This window comes from Harmonia axyridis, chromosome 2 (genome assembly GCF_914767665.1).
Source record: "Harmonia axyridis chromosome 2, icHarAxyr1.1, whole genome shotgun sequence".
In the NCBI taxonomy this organism is placed as follows: Eukaryota; Metazoa; Arthropoda; class Insecta; order Coleoptera; family Coccinellidae; genus Harmonia; species Harmonia axyridis.
Genome location: NC_059502.1, coordinates 20033764 through 20055732, shown reverse-complemented (window position 1 = coordinate 20055732; position 21969 = coordinate 20033764). Strand labels below are relative to the sequence as shown.

General features: G+C 33.3%; 2 protein-coding genes and 3 long non-coding RNA genes across 12 annotated transcripts; 3 read left to right on the top strand and 2 right to left on the bottom strand.

The window, feature by feature from the left end:
• Positions 1 to 2: 2 nt before the first annotated feature.
• Positions 3 to 5148, top strand: LOC123672874. Of its 4 annotated transcripts, none has more exons than XR_006746376.1 (5): positions 3 to 166; positions 242 to 357; positions 415 to 900; positions 4637 to 4809; positions 4869 to 5148. It is a non-coding gene; the product is annotated as an uncharacterized LOC123672874 (long non-coding RNA). The 4 variants fall into 4 exon arrangements; XR_006746375.1 differs by having other exon boundaries at positions 3 to 357; positions 415 to 681; positions 772 to 900; XR_006746377.1 differs by having other exon boundaries at positions 3 to 357; positions 415 to 681; positions 755 to 900.
• Positions 2835 to 4018, top strand: LOC123672876. The gene is made up of 2 exons (XR_006746378.1): positions 2835 to 3525; positions 3598 to 4018. It is a non-coding gene; the product is annotated as an uncharacterized LOC123672876 (long non-coding RNA).
• Positions 5138 to 6415, bottom strand: LOC123672877. 2 transcript variants are annotated; one of them, XR_006746380.1, is made up of 3 exons: positions 6214 to 6415; positions 5522 to 6156; positions 5138 to 5279 (listed from the first exon to the last, which is right to left on the bottom strand). It is a non-coding gene; the product is annotated as an uncharacterized LOC123672877 (long non-coding RNA). The 2 variants fall into 2 exon arrangements; XR_006746379.1 differs by lacking the exon at positions 5138 to 5279 and having other exon boundaries at positions 5819 to 5934; positions 5992 to 6156.
• Positions 6416 to 7262: 847 nt separating this feature from the next.
• Positions 7263 to 10608, top strand: LOC123672870 (glycerol kinase-like). Its single transcript, XM_045607199.1, has 6 exons — positions 7263 to 7416; positions 7851 to 8374; positions 8437 to 8747; positions 8805 to 9121; positions 9181 to 9316; positions 10217 to 10608. Exons 2-6 carry the CDS (start codon positions 7855 to 7857, stop codon positions 10484 to 10486), a joined length of 1554 nt encoding a protein of 517 aa, XP_045463155.1. The 5' UTR covers positions 7263 to 7416; positions 7851 to 7854; the 3' UTR covers positions 10487 to 10608.
• A 619-nt stretch (positions 10609 to 11227) lies between these two features.
• LOC123672867 (UDP-glycosyltransferase UGT5-like) lies at positions 11228 to 21565 on the bottom strand. Of its 4 annotated transcripts, XM_045607196.1 has the most exons (5): positions 21400 to 21542; positions 20425 to 21283; positions 12130 to 12352; positions 11663 to 11882; positions 11228 to 11540 (listed from the first exon to the last, which is right to left on the bottom strand). In XM_045607196.1, the coding sequence occupies exons 2-5, from the start codon at positions 21259 to 21261 to the stop codon at positions 11252 to 11254; spliced, it is 1569 nt and encodes a 522-aa protein (XP_045463152.1). In that variant the 5' UTR covers positions 21262 to 21283; positions 21400 to 21542; the 3' UTR covers positions 11228 to 11251. The 4 variants fall into 4 exon arrangements, with proteins under 4 accessions (XP_045463152.1, XP_045463151.1, XP_045463153.1 ...); XM_045607195.1 differs by having other exon boundaries at positions 20425 to 21565; XM_045607197.1 differs by lacking the exons at positions 20425 to 21283; positions 21400 to 21542 and adding an exon at positions 18285 to 19127.
• Positions 21566 to 21969: the final 404 nt, after the last annotated feature.

The window sequence follows — 21969 nt, the reverse complement described above, 5'->3', positions numbered from 1 at the left end:
ACTATCATGAATAGACACAGTGACAATACATTTGCCTCTATTTGGGTAAATTCGAATTTTTCAAGTGAAAAAGTGTAGAAGAGCAATTTTTATTGCTTAATTCATACAAATATATTGGTTAATGAGGAAGAACAAATTTACCCAAATTCCTAAATCATCTGAAAAAGTGAGCAGAATTTGGCAGATTGTTTCTAACGAAACTAATCATGGATATAATAATCATTACTTTCAAAACCAACAGAGAATAATGATGTGGCCTATTGTAAAAGAATATGAGCAGGTATTCATACAAATATGGCGATAGAGAGCTTGAATAAATATCCGAAATCTAATAAAATAGAAGCAAAAGAAAATAAGGTATTATACATAATTCTATTCTTGCAATTATCAATTTACGAGTATTCATTGTTTTAGAGTTGACAAGCTATCAGATTTGTTGGAAGAAATAGTTGATGAGAAGACGTGGATGAAAATTATGAGAAATGAAAGACCTAACTCCAACAACTATCAACAAAAAATTTCTGTAGAATCTCATAAAAAAGCAGAAACAATGAAAGACTTAATAGAGGAGGTCTGTATATGATGATAAATATTATAATACACAATTTATATCATCATGTGATCCAGATTGTGGTTAAGGATATTGTAGTCATTGTTAAATATGCTTGCACAAATATAAATGTGAGTGTTCCACTAATAGCATCAAAGTTATATTGTGCAAGCATTTGCATGCTGTTACTATGTTCGGACAAAGAATGAATTCTGTTTAAGATGACGACAACAATTTAAAAATTAATGAGCCATAAACAAGTTAACTATAATGAAGATGTGGGACATTTTATAGACGAAACCATTTCTAGTTCACAAAATTTCACATCTATAAGCAATGACACAGAAAATGTAAGTTAAGAGTCTGTTTACACCACACTGCTTGGGTAGCAGAGGGGTCGCGACGTGCAGGGGCTAGAGCGGGTGGGCGTTGACTATTGTGGTGAATATATCGTGAACGTATTAGCCCCTCAGCCCAGAGAGAATGAATTTGTAACGCATTGGGATGATCTCGTTTCTTTCTCGTGTTCTACTAGTGCGTGTCGGAATTTGCGGCCGCATTTTTGACATTTTGATGAAATGAAATGATTGTCAAAAGGTCACCTATGATTATGGTTGTAAAGACGGTTTCTTTATAATAAGAGCTAAGAGTTGAGAAATACGAACTCTTTTTTAGGTTTCGAGAAAGACTCTCTACTTTCCATAATTACTTGATATCGAATTGAGAATCCAAATACGCTTTGATATACCATTATCCTCATTTCTTGAATTGTAAAAATCCTTATGAATTAAATGGCGTGAATTTTGAAATATCTAATTCAAAATTTCATTGAGAATGTTGATGAACTCATTTCATAAATATCTACAGTTTTGAGGAATAGTACTTTGTTATAATAATAAAAAAAATCAGCTTGGTTCATAATGATATTTCAAATTGCCTTTTTTTTCTTCAATTTTGCTTATCCTGAAGATCTAGTTTGAATTGGGGATTCCTAATAGAATTTTTTTTCTAAAAACTCTTCATCGATGTTGACTTCGATAAATAAAAAGTCCTTCAAAGTCCATACGACAAAGGCATTTTTCTCTTTCAGCTATATTTAATTGTCCCTGAACTTGAAAATAATAATTATGACTTTGTTTTAATCGATATTTCTAATCATCATTTTTTCCAAATATGTGATTTGTTTCCTTTCAATAGCGTCCTTCATCATATTATTTTTTGCTGAAAACAGGCATTTGATTTCAATTGAATGATTATTTTTTTCAACAACGCCATCTGAAGAGGCACCTAGAAAAGGCCATTTTTTATTAATAAAAATTCCACTGTTTGTGATCTTCGAGCACAATTCGTTCTCTAATAGACGCTTCGCACGATCTTCATTATTTTTCCCGAATCTATAGCTTTTGCAGAAAAATGTTTTTGTAAAATGCTTTCAACTGTTGAGTAACAACTTGTCATAGGAGGCATTTTACATATATTGAAGCCGTCAACAATTTGCTCCTCTACTGATGCCAATCAGCAGAATCAGTTTGAAGCTGTGTTTTCAGCTAAATTTCATTATAAGCTTCTTCTGCTTTGATTAAACCCCTCAAGAATTCAGCCCTATATTATTGGAATGTTCCCTCATCTATGTATGGTTTTTCACAATTTTCTCAATAATTATCTGACCCTGCAGAGAACTGTAGTTTATCACATTCTTCACCGGCCCTAGAACACTACGTGCTTTCGAGAGTTCTCGTAATTCGTTACAGTAGTACCTCAGTAAATGATTGGTACATTCTATTTTCTGAACTATACAAGGTGGGCAAATTTCGATGTTCTAGCACTTCAACTTTTGAACCAGAGGATAAAGACAAAATCTGATACCCCATTCTAGTTCTCTTTTTCTGGGAAACTAACAAGAGTAGTAGGTATTCATTTTTGGCTAACTTTTTTTGTTTTCGAGTTATAGGCGAAAATTTGAAAAATGGCGATATCGGAAACCATTGATATCTCCGCGAATACTGATGATAGAGCTCTGAAATAAAAACAACATAGAGGCACTTCTTTACGTAAAATCCAGTGGCCTGCTCGTCTTTTCAAAAGGGTTTTTAATTATGAAGCTATGACCCAAAGTTATGTTTTTTCAAATGGGAACACTAGATTTCTATGCTATTTTTTGAAAGCTCAATCTTTCCTGATTTCAAAAATATATAACATCGTATGGTATCGTATCAATATAAATAATGGAAAATGGTCAAATACTTTTTTCCATAAAATAATAAGGTTTTGTACCATCTAAGAGTCTCAATATTTCTATGGTTTCAACTGTTGATGAACACAGAAAAATTGAGCTTCTTATAACAAGAGTAGTATCAAGAATTTTTTTTTTTTGTAACAACTACTGTCCCCATCGGCAATCATTTTGCTGTATCAATTTGTACATAGGTAAACTGGAACAAAATCCTTCAGCTTCTATGGCTGTCGAAGATGAATTTCAATTTTCATAGCGTGTATGCACTGTTGTTGTTACATACTTCATTGTGTACTCTTTTATTTTGAAATCATTGTAAAAAATTGTCTTTCTTTCTTTATACAGTGAAAATGAAAAACAAGGGACATTCATACCATTTCGAAATTCTACACATAATGCGTACGAAAACTAATTTCGACTGAAAACCTATTTTTATTTCCTTCACCAAACGCATATTAGATCAATTTTATTCAAAAATAACGGAGTGACTAGAATGTTCTTTTAGAATTTTAGATTGCTGAATACAAACAATTCGGAATGTATCCAAAGATATTTCCCTGCATAAAAGGTTCAATTCAATACACATAAACAAAATTATAAGGAGAACTGCACAGGACAAATAGATATGAAAACTTCTAGTAATACCTCAACCCGAAATTGAGAATACCATTCTAGGAATTTCAGTTTGAAAATGGTTATTTCAATGTCGGGTATATTCTTCATTTCTACATAAAATCAATGAGTAAGTAGAAATATACGAATAGGTACAAAAATAGACCATTTTAAATTTTTACTCCTAAATGCCTTCTTTCAGGTACCTATGCAATGCTGAACCTACCTAGAAACTGTCAAATTGTCCAGCAATGAAATAATACGGTACACAAAAGAGTACCGAATAACCTTTATTTACAACTGATGTTTATCTGATGTGACAATGAAATCTTGAAATAACTCTAATAAATTTACACGAAATCACTTCTTGTTAACTTTTAAAGTATTATTCTCAAGCAGTAGCACAATACCGAATCTTAGATAGGTTCTGAACTACCCAAATTTTGTATTATATGAAATATGTTAAAAACAAGGTAATTTGCCAGCCATCATTACATCCGAATCGATTTTTTCAATAACAGATATCTACTTTTTCTCAAACTTACGAACCTTCGGTCCGAAATAATTAATTGACTATTGCATCCAATCCGAAACCTTCCATGAGGAATACATTTTTTCATTCGAGAAAGTAACATGAAAATCAGACATATGGCTTTAAAGATAATCAATGCTGGAATAGGAACTTGCAGGTTTAAGCGACAAAATATTTTTTTTTGTTCGTAACAAATAATTCAGGTTTTCAAGAATATATTTCCTAAGAGACGGTCCTGATAGCTACAAGCCACGCCCCTCAGGGAGGAGCAACGATTTTTAGTTCACAATTCTGGCACTCGAAACAGATTTACAACGTCTCAGAGAATTTTGAGTAACTATGATGTAATATATTTCTAATTGGTATCATTGCAAAGAAGAAGAAATAGGCTATGACCAATTTGTATTAGATTTTCGAATTTAGGTCAACTGAAGCGACAATAAATCATTCAAAATTGGTATTGAAAATCGTACTTTCTACTTCAATAAAACAATTAATTTGCAACTTAAAGTGAAATTATTACCTAACGAACATACAAGGGATTAAGACCTTCCAATATTGTTTTGAATCATCTCGATAGCGTTTACCGTTCCTGAGAAAATCACGACCGAATTAGTTAAGAAAACGCCTGAATTTGCGCCGCGTGAACGGACTCTTAAAGCAAGCTCAATTCAAGTTTTTGTATAATTCATTATTTCAACTGTTTTAGGATTTGCTGAAATGTGTAAAACAATTGAAGACTCTCAATGCAGAAGGAAAGAGGAGAGTATTTGCAACTATCAATGGAAAATTTTCCAAACATAGGGTCAATGGCAAGAAGAACTAACATCTAAGAAGTGAAAATTGAGAAGCAAATCTATTTCCCAAGAAAAAAAATGAATAGTATGCATCTTCCATGAAAATGACTTTTCTCTCAATTCATATTCTTTTTTCATTTTTAGCAGAGACTACTAGAACTTCATAGCAAATAATTTAGAACATTGAAATGAGATTGACAAAAAAATCGAGGTAATAAATTCTAACTGAACCAGCATGTTACACATATAAGAGACGTACAATGTTCAAATGTGGATAGAAGAACCAGTCAATATCAAAATAAAATATGACATACATCCTTTACATAAATTAATGAAATTAATATATTATATAATAATATAATATAATTATATATAATTTTGAACAACTGTAAGTTTTCTTACAATAAACTACTTCCTGTATTGATTATACGATTTCATTTCCCATAACTCAATGAAAGTGTATTCTCAACTGTGTTGAACAGCCAAAATTCTCTATGCTGTAAAGAATTTGATACAGATTTTATTATATTTCCATTATATGCATTATATCCTAATCTGAAAATAAAATTACCTCATTAGCATTTTTAGTAATGGAGCATCTGCCCAGTAATATCGTTAAATTATTCAGTATATTATTATAGAGTGCAAGAAAACCTAAAAATTAACAATTTGGATTTCTTATTAAAAAAAAGAAATATTTATTATGATACAAGTGACAAAATTGGTCCTCCAATTTTTTTATCAATCATATACTTATTATTGTCCGAGTGTTAACCATAATCACTAAATGATATTACCCTTCTGTATTGAAACCCCAAGAGAAATCTTTTTTGAGATTCATGAGTGGTTTCTGAATGATCTATATATAATAGTATAAGGGATGCTACAATCTGAAATAATCTTTTTCTTGCCCTGATCCTTCACATAACACATTGATTTAAAGTTTGAAATTATTATCAAGGTGAAATGTCAAACTAATCTTAATATGAAACAAGCTAGTAGTACTTTTAAAAATCGATTTCTAGATATTTTAATGTAATTTCTTAAAGTTCAATCCATTATTACAAACAATAAATTTCTCAATTCACATAAAATAATTATAAGAAGCTTTAATTTGAATACTTATTCATAGTAACAAAAGGGCACTTTCAATTCAATCTCATCATACAAACTTCTCTTTCATATTATCAAATCACATTAATTGATCAACCTACAAATAAATATAATAATAATAAACAACTTCTATCATATTGGCATCAATGGTCACTTTAGTTCTATGTTGTGTAGCCTTTAGAAGTTTCCTTGGAAATTTTTGCAGTCTTTTCCTTATTGGCACTAGTTCAGTTCTGTATAATGTGTTTATATTAAAAATTGGTCTGCAGAAGATTTTGTATATTTTTGTAGCTGTTGATATAATAATACCAAATTTCATCTACAAAAAAAGCTCAATTAAAGACGAATTTTGGAAAAATTCTACATATATACCTACCTGTTTCATCCCACTCTGCAATTAAAATGGGAAACAACAGAAAATGTAAATTTTGTTGTCGTTTGGAACAAAATAACATCAACGTCAAAATCGTATTTGAAGGGAATTCTCGTCATTCTCGCGCATGACAGTTACTTTTCATTTAGGATCTTTGGGAGTATCTGTAACTCATGAGCTTCGGGTCCAAATATTTGGTCCGTTTTAGCTTATCCTGTTTCCAGTTATCCAGCCATCCCGTGCTTGCCTTGAAATTTAGTTCCCCTAGTTGGAGACTGAATTCTAACGCCTTCTCTTTAATTAATCCTCCAGATATAGGCAAGTTCTGGGACCTAGTTGATTTAAACCAAGCTAAAACTGCTTCGTCCACACTTGCGTACATGGGTTTTTTCAGCCTTTTAGAATTCCCACACGCACCACCACTTTCAACTGCACTGATAATTGTATCCTTTTTCTTTAGAATAGTAGACACGGTGCTTGCCGGGACACCATACTTCAAAGCTACATCTTTCTTTCGTGCACCACCTTCCACTTCTTTTAAAAGTCTATATTTTTCACCAAGAGATAAGGTTTTCAAAGAACGTTTTGACGATATTATTGTAAGCAATAAAAATGATAAAGTTTATCACATAGAGGTAAATGGAATTTTATCCTCTCATGAAACCTCACAATACAAAAACAAAACAGAAGAACTGGCCAGATTTTACGGCATATGCCATATGGCCCTTGAACTCTGAGAAAAAATCTACGGGATTCCCCCAGAAAATTCGACTTATCGAATGTATCGCCAAATATTTCGTTCGAGATATCAAGATATTCGATTTATAGAAGTTCAACTTATCGAATAAAATTTTCACTAATTTTCAATGTTGACGCTGTTGGCAACCAATTTGATTCGAGTTAACAAAAATTCGATTTATCGAAGTTCTACTGTATTTTTGAACGAAATCGTTATATATTTAATTTATATGGAAATATTAGAATATTATAAAGAACTTCGAATTCAGTTTCCATTACATTAATACATTACCCAAAATACAGTAAAAAGACAACTCTGTTTGAAAAGTATCCTAGATCCATTTAATCTATTTTCAGTGTCAGCTGATTATAATTATTAAAATTATATAATTTAATTTGATGTCAAATCTAGATAAAGAAAGAATTTTCATTTCATATCAAAAAATGGAAGATTGAATCCAATGAAAGGTAGGAATTGCTTTTTTTGTAATATGCAAGTAAAATTATTAAACAAAAACGAAATTTACTATAGAATGTTGCTTCTAGTAATTCCCCAAAGTTTTGATATTTCTTTGGATTCACCCAGAGATAAAAATTATTATAAAATTGTTATCTCTGGGATTCACAGATTATGTAACACAGAAATAAAATAATAACAAATACCAAAATAACCTATAAAATAAATCTTTTTTCCTTATTTATGATGAATTCCTCATTATAATTACTACCTACGTGGAAGTTTTACTCTATTGTGCTAAAATATCAATCTTAGACTTCGATCTTTTTATCTAAAAACTTATCGGAATAGTAGTCATAAAACATGCCACTGTTATTATAATTCCATATTCATAGTGAATTCAACTTTTATTGTTTCATTCAAATCACCTAAACGAGTATTACAGTATCATGTCAGCAAAGAGTTTCTCAAAATTGGGACCCTTGGTAGGGGCTATAGATGAAGGTACATCAAGTGCAAGATTTATCTTGTTCAAAGCGGGAACTGTAGAAGAAGTAGCATCTTATCAAGAAGAATTGTCATCTATATATCCTCAAGAAGGATGGGTTGAGCAAGACCCAATGCTTATTTTAGAAATAGTGCAGAAATGTATCGTTAAAACAGTTGAGCAACTGATCTCTAAAGGAGGAGAGGTTACAGATATTGTTGGTGTAGGAATTACAAATCAGAGAGAATCGACAGTTATGTGGGATAGCAAAACTGGCAAGCCTTTTCACAACTCTATAGTATGGTTAGATGTAAGAACATCTTCAACAATTGAACACCTACTAGATCAAGTGCCTAACAACTCAAGAAATAAGAACTATTTAAAAATACTGTGCGGGCTGCCGTTGAATCCTTATTTTAGTGGAGTAAAAGCAAGGTGGTTGAAGGACAATATCCCCTCTATAAAGAAAGCATTGCAGTCAGGTAATTCCTTTTCATTAGCATTGTATTGGTAAAAATTTTCAAATTTCCTAAATAATTTTTAGGCAATTGTATGTTTGGAACAATTGACACTTGGCTCATATGGAACCTAACAGGAGGGATAAATGGTGGAAAACATGTAACAGACTGTACAAATGCATCTCGAACAATGCTTATGAATATAGATACCTTAAAGTGGGATCCTGTTTTATTGACCTTCTTTGACCTGCCTGAATCTATGTTGCCAGCAATTAAATCAAGTTCTGAAGTTTATGGAAATTTTTCAGATGGTCCCTTGTCAGGAATACCTATTTCTGGATGTTTAGGTGACCAACAGGCAGCATTAGTAGGTCAAATGTGTCTAGGAAGGGGAGAAGTAAGCAATATAATTGCTCTTTTAATCAGTCATAATTAATCTATTGCATTTATTTAGGCAAAGGCCACCTATGGAACAGGCTGCTTCTTACTATATAATACAGGATCAACAAAGGTAGAAAGCTCACATGGTTTGCTAACCACTGTGGGTTATAAATTGGGCCCGAATAAGCCTACAGTTTATGCTTTAGAAGGTTCAGTTGCAATAGCTGGTGCTGCCTTGAATTGGCTCAGAGACGGTCTAAATATTCTAGATGAATATAAGGATGCTGAAAGAATTGGCAAATTGGCTGAAAATGTTCAGTCAGGAGAAGTTTATTTTGTACCAGCATTTAGTGGTTTATATGCACCATATTGGCAAGCAGATGCAAGAGGGTGTGTTGTTATTCTATAGTGGAAATCTTTTATATTTAATGAAATCCCTCATTTTTCAGAATTATAGCAGGTATTACTGAAGATACCACCTCACACCATATCATAAGAGCCACATTAGAAGCTGTTTGCTTTCAAGTACGGGATATTTTGGATGCAATGTGTAAAGATTGCGAAATACCTTTGAAAAAGTTGAAGGTAGGAAGAATTTCAAATCTTTAAAAAAAGTACATAGTTTTTTCCTGGAATAGTATATTGTGCAACAAGTGGGGAAAGTCCAACTTTTCTCACGAGTGTGGAAGTTTGTGGCACGAGTCTGAAAGGTGAGGCCACAATCACACAAGTGAGAAAAGGACTTTCTCCACATGTTGCACACTATCCTTTTCCTACAACTGCACAAATTTAAATAATTGAAGTGATGTACCTAAGATGCATGGAAAATCTGGTGTGTCTAACACTTTCAGACAAAACAGGAGATTTTTCAGATTTATACCTACTTGAAACAAAATCGAATCAATACATACACCAGGGATTCTATGCATCTTAAATGTACCTGAGATGCATAGAAAACCTGGTGTGTCTTCTTATACCTGTAACACTTTCAGACAAAACAGGAGATTTTTCAGATTTATACCTACTTGATTTCGAGGGATCGCGGTCTGTTTCAGATGGCGCATACATCGTTTACATTTGACTTTTCTCTCAATTCTGGACTCTTGTGAACCAAGGGCGTAGATCTTTTTTTTCTTGGGGGGGGATAATCGAAAAAAAAAAATTTTTGACGTCAACTGTTACTTATATCTGTAATGTTAGAAAAAGAAGTTTGATAACGAAGTTCGAACCAAATTACTCGAAATAATTTTTTTCAATACTAATTCGTTATATTAATATATTTCAAATAGTTTTAGAGTAGTTAAGAAAGGTAGAAAACTAGCAAACCAATCTACCAAGCAAAAAAACTAAAAATCACCAAAAATTGACTTTACGGCCTTGAATTTAAAATATTTCAAAAGTCACTATAATTTTACGATAATTTATAAAGAGGCTTTTATAAGTATGTAGCTGAATAGTTGTCATCCATCAATGGTTTTATCCTAGGTTGATGGCGGTATGACTGCGAATTCTCTGTTGATGCAACTTCAGGCAGACCTTGCTGGAATATCTGTGGTAAAATCTGCTGTTCTACAGAGCACTGCACTAGGGGCTGCTATGGCTGCTGGCGCAGCTGTTGGTTATTGGAATGTGCAAGCGGGTACTATTAATGTACCCTCTAAAACCTGGTATCCATTATTTACAGACAATGAACGAGACGTTAAGTATAGCAAATGGAAAATGGCCATTGAAAGATCTTTGGGTTGGGACATATGAAAATGTATTATTTTATTAGTCTTTTTGAATATGACTATTGTGACCATGAATTTGTTGAATTATTTTATCTGTTATGTTTCTTTTATTTTATTTAAAACAAAATAGAATTATTTTATATTGTGGATATTATTTATGGATTTCAACACAATTGAGATATGTTCAATTTATTATGTGCTGAGATAGAGTGAATAAATCTGAAAATCTGAAATCAACATAAGTGTCGTTGAAAAGGATTATTTTCAAAATTTAATGTTTCTTTTAAAGATGAAAATTTGAAACCTATCAAAAAATTTCCTTTTTATTTTAGAAAATTTAAAATTGAAGCAACAAGCTTTAGTAAGTTGTTCAACATTTTTTGATCATTTATCAATGTTCAAGTGTTATTCGGATAGGAAATTTTTCGCTAATTATAGAAAAAAATAATTTATTTGAAGGTGCAACTAACAAAAGAACAATTAGAAAAGTTAAATGAAGATCCAGACATGTTAGTTTCTATAACTGATAAAGATGTATTTCCACTAGGCATGCTATTAATTTCATTATGATTTTCTTGGTCAATATTCAAGTAGGGTTTTATTGAGTTGGCATTGTTATGATTCGTAATTTTTATAAATTCCCGCTCTTGTACTCCACTTTCGGCCAATCGACTGACCGTCGTGTGTAGTACTATTTTCAGATCGATGAACTTTTGGAAATCAGATATGTAAGTATCGACAAGTCAAATGGAACAAAGTAATAAAATAACTTTAATTGGGTATTTTATTATTATTCTTTTTTTGATTTATTTTTTTTACAGAAAATTAGCCTAAACAATTTGCGGATTGATTTAACTAATAGGTAGATTATAAATATTGCTAATATCAATACCGATAATATTACAGCCATGACATCAAGAAGTAAATATTGGTACCATGGTATGTCCATCGAAGAACTTCGAAGATGTTTTGCTCCTTTATGTCTTATTACATATTCTATCCACCAAACAGCTTTCTCTATACCTTTCATTGGGACATCATTCATTAGTTTTTCGATTTGTATGATATTCTCTTTGTAGCTGAAACAAGAAAAGTTATTAGATTTGAATTATTCTTTCAAGATTTTATGGTTTTTTTTTATGAATCTTGGTAGTTCACTCATCCTATAATACTATTGAAATTCACAAAGAATTTTTATTACCTCTTGTCAGTCATTATTTCATTGATTGCAGCCTTAAGTTTTTCTACTGTTATTTCATCAAAATCTATACCGATTCCAAATCCATATTTAACAGCAGTGTCAACATTCATTGTCTGATCTGAATGTGAAGGCATTCCAATAATAGGTACATGATGAGATATCGTCTCCTCCATTGATTGGAGTCCACCTTGTGTCATAAACAACTTCACATTTGGGTGAGCTGTAAAGTTAGTAGTAATATCTTTGAATATATTCAAATACTTCTTTTGTAGGAATAAGCTGATCCAAGTAAAATTTTCATTGTTGGTTGATATTTTGTGAAGACTGCCACAAGCATCAAATGTGTAAACAGTTATCAAGTCATGAAATTTTAGGCAAAGTTATTCTCGAAATGGTTTGGAACAGCCTGTGGATTAGCAGCGAATTCCTTATGGTAAAAATAATATTATGTATGAAAACTGTCATACCTAAAACTGTTGTTTGGGGTACCCATTTGTGTATGTAAACATTCTTTGGCTGTCTAGGAAGCTTGTCTGTTTCCCATTTCCATAAAACGTTATAAGGTATTTGCTCAAATACTTTGATGTATTTTTCTATCAAATCTTCTGGCAAATTGGAACTTAGAACATTAGACCCTAAACTAAAGTATATTACACCATTTTTGGAATCGTCCAAAAATTTCTTCAGTTCCTGAAAACAAACGTACACAAATTCAAAATGACTTTTTATACAATATATTTGTTTTTGTAATGTTATATAGTGTTGATAACAAAAAAGACAGTAAGACAGTTTTTCTGGGCTGAAAAATTCATATAACAATTAACAGGTTTCTTCAAAATCTTGTGAAAATCTTCAACCTTCTGTTATTTTCATTTCCAAGATTGTTTTAAAAATAATACTGCAATTATTAACAAACTTCAGACACGAAATTTTACAATCAAATTTTCATCATCAATGAGATTTGATAGCCTCTACTACATAATTGTTATTTGAAGTTATGATATAAGTTTTTTATTCGTTATCTAAATTTATCAGTTATGTAATAGATTTTATTGGAAATGACCGAAGTTGTTGTTATAGAGTATACGGAGTGACAACCTGTCAAAAATTTTGGATCAACAAAATACCTAGGTTATTCATTACTCGGAGACAATCAAATGTGAAAATCATATTATAGAAAGAAAACATTTGTAGGTTTGGCGAGGCGTTCACAGCCAATTTCAAGGGCGCCCTGTTTCAGAAGATTGCGGTGTTTCATCCCGAGACCACTGATGGGATCATCGGTATAGTAACTCAGTGGTTCCTGCCTTATACACTTCATATCCATAGTGGAGAGTAGTAGCTTTGCCGTAGAACGGTTGAGTTTATGCCAAGCAGTGTTGCCAACAGCAAATTGTCGAATTACACGCTAGCTTTAATCAGATTGTACGGTTTTGTGCCACAGCTGTCTAGAGTGGAAATCGATCATTAGTCGTGCTTAATTCTACACGGAATTATATGATCTTGAGGGTTTGAAAATTATTCTCGCCGAAGACAAAAATATACGAATATAATATAACTATACACTGATTGGCAACTCTGTCCCAAGCGGTGCCGTTCTTCTGAGAATTGTATAGACTTCGACGCCATCTCTCAGGATAGCAAAGAGACACTACATATGTATATGTAAATGCATCATATTAATACTTCTAATATAATATTGAATGAAATTTACATATTTTTTCAAATAATTATTCCAGAAACCTTAATTTAATGTTGACAAGTAGTTTGAGGAAATCCTGTTTATGATTCTTAATGTTCGATCAGAAAAATAGAGAAAGAAATCTTTTTCATTTGTAGATTAATGTGGGAACACATCATAATAAAGGCAAAATTAGGAAGTAGGGAGAACATTTGGTGATAGTCGCTGTAGTCAGGGCCATCGCTAGCCAAACTGCCGCTCTAGGCCTAGATACCCATTTTGCCGCCCTAACAGAAGCACACTCTGCAGAATGCTAAAAATTAATATTAGATAATCGGGGTCCACCGCCTGCTCAAGCGTTTCTACCGCCCCGGCAAAAATACAAATCCTTCCTGTTGTTGCTGACTGAATTCAATCTGATTTGGTAGTTTGAATTTCTATATATCTAATTTTTGTTAATCAAGCTTGAAACACCGCTCTTGAATTTTGCCGCCCTAGGCGACCGCCTACCCCCTAGCGACGGCCCTGGCTGAAGCGCATTTTGCTCATTTTATTAAAAAATTCTTCCTTGTCTACATCAATTTTAAAATAGTTTTTTATTGTGTTCCGTAAAAAAACAATTATATTCATTATATTTTTGCTGCAATTGACTTTGCTCTAAACCAGCTACTTCTTAAACTCAATGTACCTCCCAGCTACTTCTTAAACTCAATGTACCTCCATATTATCCATATCGTTAATTAGGTTCTAGTATGAAATTTTGGCAACTACAAATATAATTCTTCCAAGGGCTAAAAGTTTTGTGGATTTTTGAAATTAATATTTTGGTTTTCAAACTCTAAAAGTGTTCATCGGTATGTTGCTGAAATGGAACAAAAAGTTCTTGTATTTTTGGCCGCTCAGACTGCGTTTCCTTATTGAGATTAACGAAAAGTGAGTTTGAATTAAATATGTGCTTCTCAAAAATGGGCGCTTTTAAACAAGTTCTAAAATAAAAGACTTCATCACATATTAGTAACGTTATTGTTATTCAATACTATTAAAATTATATCAATTTGCTAATCTGTCAAAAATCAGTAGATTTAGCGATTTAGGATTAAGTGTGCGAATCAGTATATCGGTAGACCAAGGGTCAAATCAGTAGATCTACTGATTTGTCAATAGCACGAGCGTAGCCAGGTTTGATTTTCGGGGGGATTTCAAGATTCAGATTATCGACGATGGCTGTGTCACATTTTCGGGTGGGGGGTGGTTTGAACCCCCTAAACCGTCCCTCTGGCTGCGCCCGTGATCAGTAGTTCTGGTAGGACTGAGTGCCTTATAGCCTTTATAAGTTATAACCCTTCCACTGATTAGAACTATATAGAATTAATCAGTACCTAGTAGATATTCTGTGACGTCACTGCTCTATTATGATGCGGGTAGATACAAAGTTCAATTGTTCTAAATGAAGGGTACTTGTTGTGGGATTTCCATAACACGTGTTCTACTTCTACGATGGTAATGAAAATTTGTAGGTAGATTTGTACCTAGATATTTTTTTTAATTTTAAATATTTTGCCTTATACCAGTCCAATCATATATGGTGTGCGTTGAGCATGAGAGAGCTTGATTATGGTACTTCTCGAAAGATAATTGTGTTACAAGGTTGAAAATAACTTATCATTTGGTCTTCAATTTTTTCCTCAACAAAATTGTTTCAAAAAATAAGTACCTGGATCATGATATTGTTTTGAAATATCATGTCCTTTTATGTTATTTTTTCATTTGGAGATCTTTGCTCTTATTTAATAATTATTATGTTTGTTTTGTACTTACATCCTCAATTGGCTTTTTAACAGTGACTTTCCTAACACTACCAAGCTCTATGACACTCGGAAGTAAGGGCATAACCTTATGAAATACTGTATTTCTGTTGAGTAATATCAAGCTGACATTGCGTTCGATATCTCCAAGATAGGGCATGTTCTCTCCGAAGGCTTCCTTGACTGTTCTGTCTTCTCTAGGAAGAACCACCCAATGATAATACACTCGTACGTATACGGAATATAATGTGGATAATATCCTGTCTTTGAAGGAAAGTTCCCTTCCGATAGGCAAGTTATGATCTGGTGATAAAATTGGATGCGATGGATTTCCAACAGTATCCAGGGCAACTATTGGTGCACCCAAAGAAGTGGCACCAATCAACGGACAATTGAATCTGACGGAAAAAGCAGCGGAAGTCGGAAACAGCCATTCAGCTATCACCACATCGAATTTCTGATTTCCCTTTATGATCTTCTGGACTTCCTCATGCATCATAACAGCTTTATGCGTCCTCGAGAAGAGTTGGGTAGCTACTGAATCCTTAAGGAATGTCATGAGGAAGCTGGGCTTCTGAACCATATATCTCATCACATCTTTTGGAAGTTCTTTCATTAAATCCTTACGAATTCCACTCACGTCTATTTCGGTCAGATTTGTTAACGATTTATCCTTTAGTGGATGGGAGCAAATAACAGTTACTTTGTGTCCTCGTAAGGATAGCTCTTTCCAGATGGGCTGAAAGGCTGATTGGTGGCTCACCGATGGAAATGTCGTCACAAAGAGGATGTTCGCGTTTTCTACTGGTCTCATAGCCAGTAAAATAAACAAACCGAAGAAAATCATTTTGAACATCGTTTTTACTACACATATAACTACACAATAATCGAATCACAGCGGAATAACTTCGTATAAATTGAAGAATTTATATAGAAAATTGAACTCAGTGCACCTGTAATAATGATTTTTACGATAAGATGATAAAACGATAAACACAATTCTATGAAGATAGTTTATCTGACAATTTTGACGAATCACTATTAGATATTAAGATACTTGAAATTAATATTCTCGGTATTCAAAAGAAAAATATTATTGCGCAATAGACTTAAATATTGACTACCGCGATAAGGAATAGAAATAATAGAATATGATCTGTAATAAATTGCTTCTTCTCATGTTGAATAACTGGATAGAGATCGTTTTAATGTTCATTGACCTCGGAAATGTTTCAAGGAGTGGGAAAATATTTATATCCTTCATGTGTATAGCTAATATACACTCTAACATAAACATATCTCATAGACTACTTGATACAGACAATGAGACTAATAATGACTCATTTTTTTTTAATATGTTGAATAAAATGTACTAAGTATCTTGTTTTTTTTTTTAATCAATAAAAAGAATAATGCGAGTTTCAAACAAAGTTCATTTTCTCTATCTGGTTTTCACAAAATATTTAGATTCTCCATATTATAAAGACGGATTTCTGAATAAGATTTTAATTATTTTGAATGGTCTTAAATGCTTATTTGGCACTAATCAACGAAGAAGAAATCGAGGTCAAAATTGGAAAAATACCTATACGGTCGAATTGAAATTTAGAAACCCTTTCAAAAAAGTCATGGAATTCAAGTGCTTTAAGGACAGTACTCAGAATATTGAGATTCTTCTTTCAAACTTCTAAATCTTTATATTTTCATATCATTTGAAGGAATGTCTCTATTGCTATATTACGTAGCATGTTACAACATTACGTGGATGCTGAGAGTCTAAAATGAAAAGTTGGTCAGAAAAGCTTTAAAATCCAAAATATCTGCAGAAGACATTATAGACATTTTATCATCACGAAAAATCTAAAAACGCGTTGAAAATATTGTCCATCTTTTGAAGCATTTCACGAATCGATCCAATTTTTCACTTCTTCTTAAGACTGGTCAGCCAGGCAGTGTGCCATTGATCGAAACAAGTGATAGTCCCAGAAAGCAACGCCTGGAGAATACAGCGGGTTGGGAAGGACTTCCTATTTCAACCTTTCCAAGTATGCCTTGACCACTTTCGCAACATGAGGTCGAGCATTGCCATGCTGTAATTCATAATTCACTACGCCGAGCTGGTCACTGAGCATGACCTTGGAACCTTTAATATTCGGTTCGGTCGTCGATGTGGATGCATGGCCGGAATATCCCCATGATTTTCTGCGCTTGGTATTATCGTAATGGACCAATTTTTCGTCTCCAGTTACAGTGCGATGCAGAAATCCCTCCGGTCTTTGCCTTGCAAGCAGCTGTTCACAAGCAAACAAACGCCGTTCAACATTTCTCGGCTTCAATTCGTACGGCACCCAATTTCCTTCTTTCTGAATCATTCCCATGACTTTCAGGCGTTTGAAATGGCTTGTTGCGTCACTCCAATGATCCTGCCAATTCTTGTTGCGTTTGATACAAGTCTTGATCAAGTAATGCTTCCGTTTCTGCATCTTCGAGAACCTTCTCTCTTCCACCGCCATTCTGGTCTTCGACGTCAAAATCGCTATTCTTGAAGTGTTGAAACCGCTCTCGGCACGTTCTTTCACTAATAGCGGCCTCATCATATGTAAGTATTTGAGAGCATTCGATTTCTTCATATTGAAGCAGAAAATTAAAACCTCGCGCCAATGACGAGAATTTGGCTCGTAAGCCGATATGTTTAATCGAGAATAACTTTACGATGAAGGCAAAAATTAGCTAATATTTCGATGGCGTTATGTTAACAAATACCTAAGCATATTTTATGAGATCTACGATCTATTTATTTCGACTACCACTTACCGCTACAGCCATCTATTACAAAAAGGCGGAAGCAAAGTTGTATACCTAATATTGAAATTACATTAAACTTTTCGAAGGATGTTGAGATTGAACAAGACCACATGATTCAATCAAAATCAGATCAATGATTCTCAAGTTCGTATATCGGAAATTAAGGCCATCATCCAGTCATCACCCTGTATCTCGGAAATAACAGCCCTAGGCTACATAACAAGCTGCTTTTATGAAAGACTTGGATGACCTGCATTGACTGGTTATCTATCAGTTATTTGGATGTTTGACCGAATTTGAAAATTTTATCAATTATTGATTTTTAACTTACATCATTCAAAGGATTGTCCGCATTTATGGACCTGACTACTCCGATTTCTATGATTGTCGGCACAACAGGCATTATTCTGTGAAATACTGGATTTCTGTTCAATAACAACATGCTGATATTTCTTTCAATGTCCCCGATGTAAGGCATATTCCTACCGAAATATTTCTTTACAGTTTTATCCTCCCTAGGAAGGACAATCCAGTGGTAGAAAAACCTTACATACAGCAAAAATAATGTGGATAATATCCTATCCCGAAATGATAGATCCCTCCCTATAGGAAGGTTATGGTCTGGTGAGTATATTGGATGGGAAGGATTTCCAACAGTATCTAAAGCTGGGATGGGAGCTCCAAGTGACGAAACGCCAATAAGAGGACAATTGAACTTTGCAGCAAAAGCTCCAGATGTCGGAAACAACCATTCCGAAATCACCAGGTCAAACTTTTCATTTCCCTTCAGCAAATTCCGAATTTGAGGAATCTCGAAGAAATACGCATGTAATTTTGAGAACATTTTATAGATGTAGATATCCTTTCGAAATACGTTCAAAAAATTCGGTTTATGGAGCATGAATTTGGTGGATTCTTTGGGAATTTTTTTGGCCATCTCGTACAAATACCCAAGGTCAATTTCAGTGAGATTGGTGAGAGTTTTATCTTTCAATGGATTTGGAGATACAGCGGTGACTTTATGACCTCTCATTGACAGTTCTTTCCATATCGGCTGGAATATCACTTGATGACTGACAGAAGGAATTGTTGACACGAATAAGATGTTCGCGTTTTGCACTGGTCTCACTTGGAAATATAAAAACATTAACCACAACATCTTGAATTGTTGAATGCACTAACAGCAAAGAAACGTTCTGATGCACATTTATAATGAATTAATATAATTATTTGGTCTAGATAAGATAAAAATGCATTTTTATGCAAGTCGATTCTCTTTCAGGTTTGAATGAAATGATCGAGGTCGTCTTGAAATATTCTACATCGTGATGGATTCAAAGTTTTCTAGTGAAAATTTCGTGGGATAAAATTAACTTAATCCAACTTTCCGATTCTTTCGATTAATTTTTGTCGATGATACATCCCTTAGATTCATTTGCAACGAAAATTTCATACTTAACGTTTTAGAATAGGGTGCTTAAAAAATCAAGTTCGAACCTGATAGTTCTTGGATTCTATGCACGGAATCAGACTAAGCAGGATGCCATGCCTCATAACCTGGGCTTCAGAAGCTGAGACATTGCTTACATTTAGGGATATTAATACCTTAATCATTAATTCTGAAATTATTGAGGCTAGAATATTTCAAAGAAAGACTCGAGATAAACACTTGAATTTTTAGTAAAGCTTTTTTGAGAGACGGATCGATTCGACAATTCTTCTTTCGTCGATATATTTGTATGTTCCTCGTGTCACATGTTCCTCGATAACTCTTAAAGTATTCATTTTAACTATAGGGTTTGCTTATTTAACCCTCACCATTTTTTTACGAAGAATCGACTGAAATAATAAAAATATAGGTTTTCATTCGAAAATATCTGTTTCCGGTATAACCGGAAGTTGTAAATGTCTCAAAATATTTCGGGGAGAGAGATTATTGTCTCAAACTCCAACATGCAAATTTTCAGCACAATATTGTGATCAGTTTTCCATAAACTCTTAATAAGCCATCTCGGTGGATCACCCTCTATACACCTGTAATTGGGCTTTATGACCAGCTACCCATACTTTCAAAATAAATAAAATAAATAAATAAAATTCGAGAAAATCTGAAGATTTTTTCGGATATCAGACAAATTTTCTGGAAAATATGCAAATGAAAGGTACATTAAAACAATGTTTAATTCAATGAGTAATCTGATTATGAATAAAAAAGAAACGACAGGGCGTTCCATTTGAAATACGAAAGTTGGTATCCTGTGAAACCGGAAGTCGAACGAATCAAGAGTTTTTTCACAGAATTCATCTCTGGTGTTTATCTCGATTCTTTCTTTGAACCTAACCTAGCCTAACCTAGAATAACCCTGTATAGGTATTATACGAAAAGGGGCTAGCTTTATTTTTATTATTATTTTAAAAATTTATAGAATCAATAACAGAGAATTATTTCATACTAAGCTACTCATACTTACAGAATTCAATTCAATATATTTTCCCCTTTCTATAAGTCCACCAAGCTCCTGTACATTTGGTAAAACAGGCATGATCTTATGAAACACTGGATTCCTGTTCAATAACAATAAGCTTATATTTCGTTCAATGTCTCCAATAAAAGGCATATCTGGACCAAAAATATCTTTCACTATACGGTCTTCTTTCGGAAGAACAACGAAATTGTAGTATAATCTCGAGTAGACAGAGAAAATTGTAGAAAGCAATCTCTCTTTGAGTGACATTTCTTCTTTCCTTATTGGTAAAGTATGATCAGGAGCAAGAAGTGGATGGGCTGGATTACCAATAGCGTCAAGAGCAGGAGTTGGAACACCAAAAGATGATATTCCTATGAGAGGACAATTGAACTTAGTCGAGAAAGCTGCCGCTGTTGGAAATAACCACTCAACAATAACAACATCGAATTTTGCGTTACTTCTTATCAATTTCTGCACTTCAGGGTTTCTAAGGGCAAATTCATGAACCACTGATACGATTTGGTATATATACATATCCTTTAGGAACACCCCTAAAAAGTTGGGCTTGTGAAATATGAAATTTATAGATTCTTTTGAAAACCTCTTCTTGTACTCATATAATATTCCTAAATCGATTTCTGTTAAGTTGGTTAGAGTTTTGTCGTTGAGTGTATTCACTGCCACTGCTGTAACATTGTGGCCTCTAAGTGAAAGTTCCTTCCAAATTGGTTGATAGATCACTTGATGACTATATGAAGGGATGGGTGCAAAGAAAAGTATATTTGCAGTATCCGATGGTTTCATTGCACCGAACATCAACAGGATTGCGAAAAACATCATGGTAACACTACGCGTAAGGACACTGAAAATTTTAGGTTGACTAACGGTACCGTTGGAAACTTAATTCTTGCAAATTGTAATTAATTATTCAAAATATATAATTCATACTTCATACCGAACGGACTAAAGGCTACCTACCTTTATTCGAATGATGACATTACTGGAAAACAAGGATCAAGTTATTTGGTTAGGCAAACATCGTAAAAGGTAGACTTATTGTTCAATGTGATGTGTTGATTCATTTATTGTTTTGAAGGAATTAGAAGAAAAGAAGTTATCAATTGATAATTCACTGCTGTTGCCGTTTATAAAAGGTCGATGTTTTCATGAAAAATTTCATGATTCCAGATTTTTTTTTCAGTGATAATGAAACATATTGTCACTTGGAATGTATTGGTAAGTATACTAACTGACAAAGAAACTGCAACACCCAGAAGGAGCTGTTTAATTATTGGCATTATTGACTCATTCGAACGTTAATATCGGGCTTATTCCAGATCGCACACCCTGCATTTAATTTTTCATTAGGTAGCAAATTTTATTATTTTCGGAAAATTTTCAACCAAATGGAAAAATAAATTATAGGGTTCCATTTGGAGTGAGCCCAATATAAACGTTTGAATGAGACAATAATGAATCGTCCTACTTTAAACACCCAGAAGAGTTCTCATTGATAATCAAAAAGACAGTATTTACCTCTGTTTTTCT

Excerpts from the sequence above, each read along its gene's own strand:
- LOC123672870 (XM_045607199.1), top strand. The coding sequence starts at position 7,855 with ATGTCAGCAAAGAGTTTCTCAAAATTGGGACCCTTGGTAGGGGCTATA. Across the intron at positions 9,122-9,180 it reads TGGCAAGCAGATGCAAGAGG|AATTATAGCAGGTATTACTG; the intron begins GTGTGTTGTTAT and ends CTCATTTTTCAG. Across the intron at positions 9,317-10,216 it reads TACCTTTGAAAAAGTTGAAG|GTTGATGGCGGTATGACTGC; the intron begins GTAGGAAGAATT and ends GTTTTATCCTAG.
- LOC123672867 (XM_045607194.1), bottom strand. The coding sequence starts at position 16,004 with ATGTTCAAAATGATTTTCTTCGGTTTGTTTATTTTACTGGCTATGAGA. Across the intron at positions 12,353-15,161 it reads TTAAAAAGCCAATTGAGGAT|GAACTGAAGAAATTTTTGGA; the intron begins GTAAGTACAAAA and ends GTTTGTTTTCAG. Across the intron at positions 11,883-12,129 it reads ACCCCAAACAACAGTTTTAG|CTCACCCAAATGTGAAGTTG; the intron begins GTATGACAGTTT and ends CTAACTTTACAG.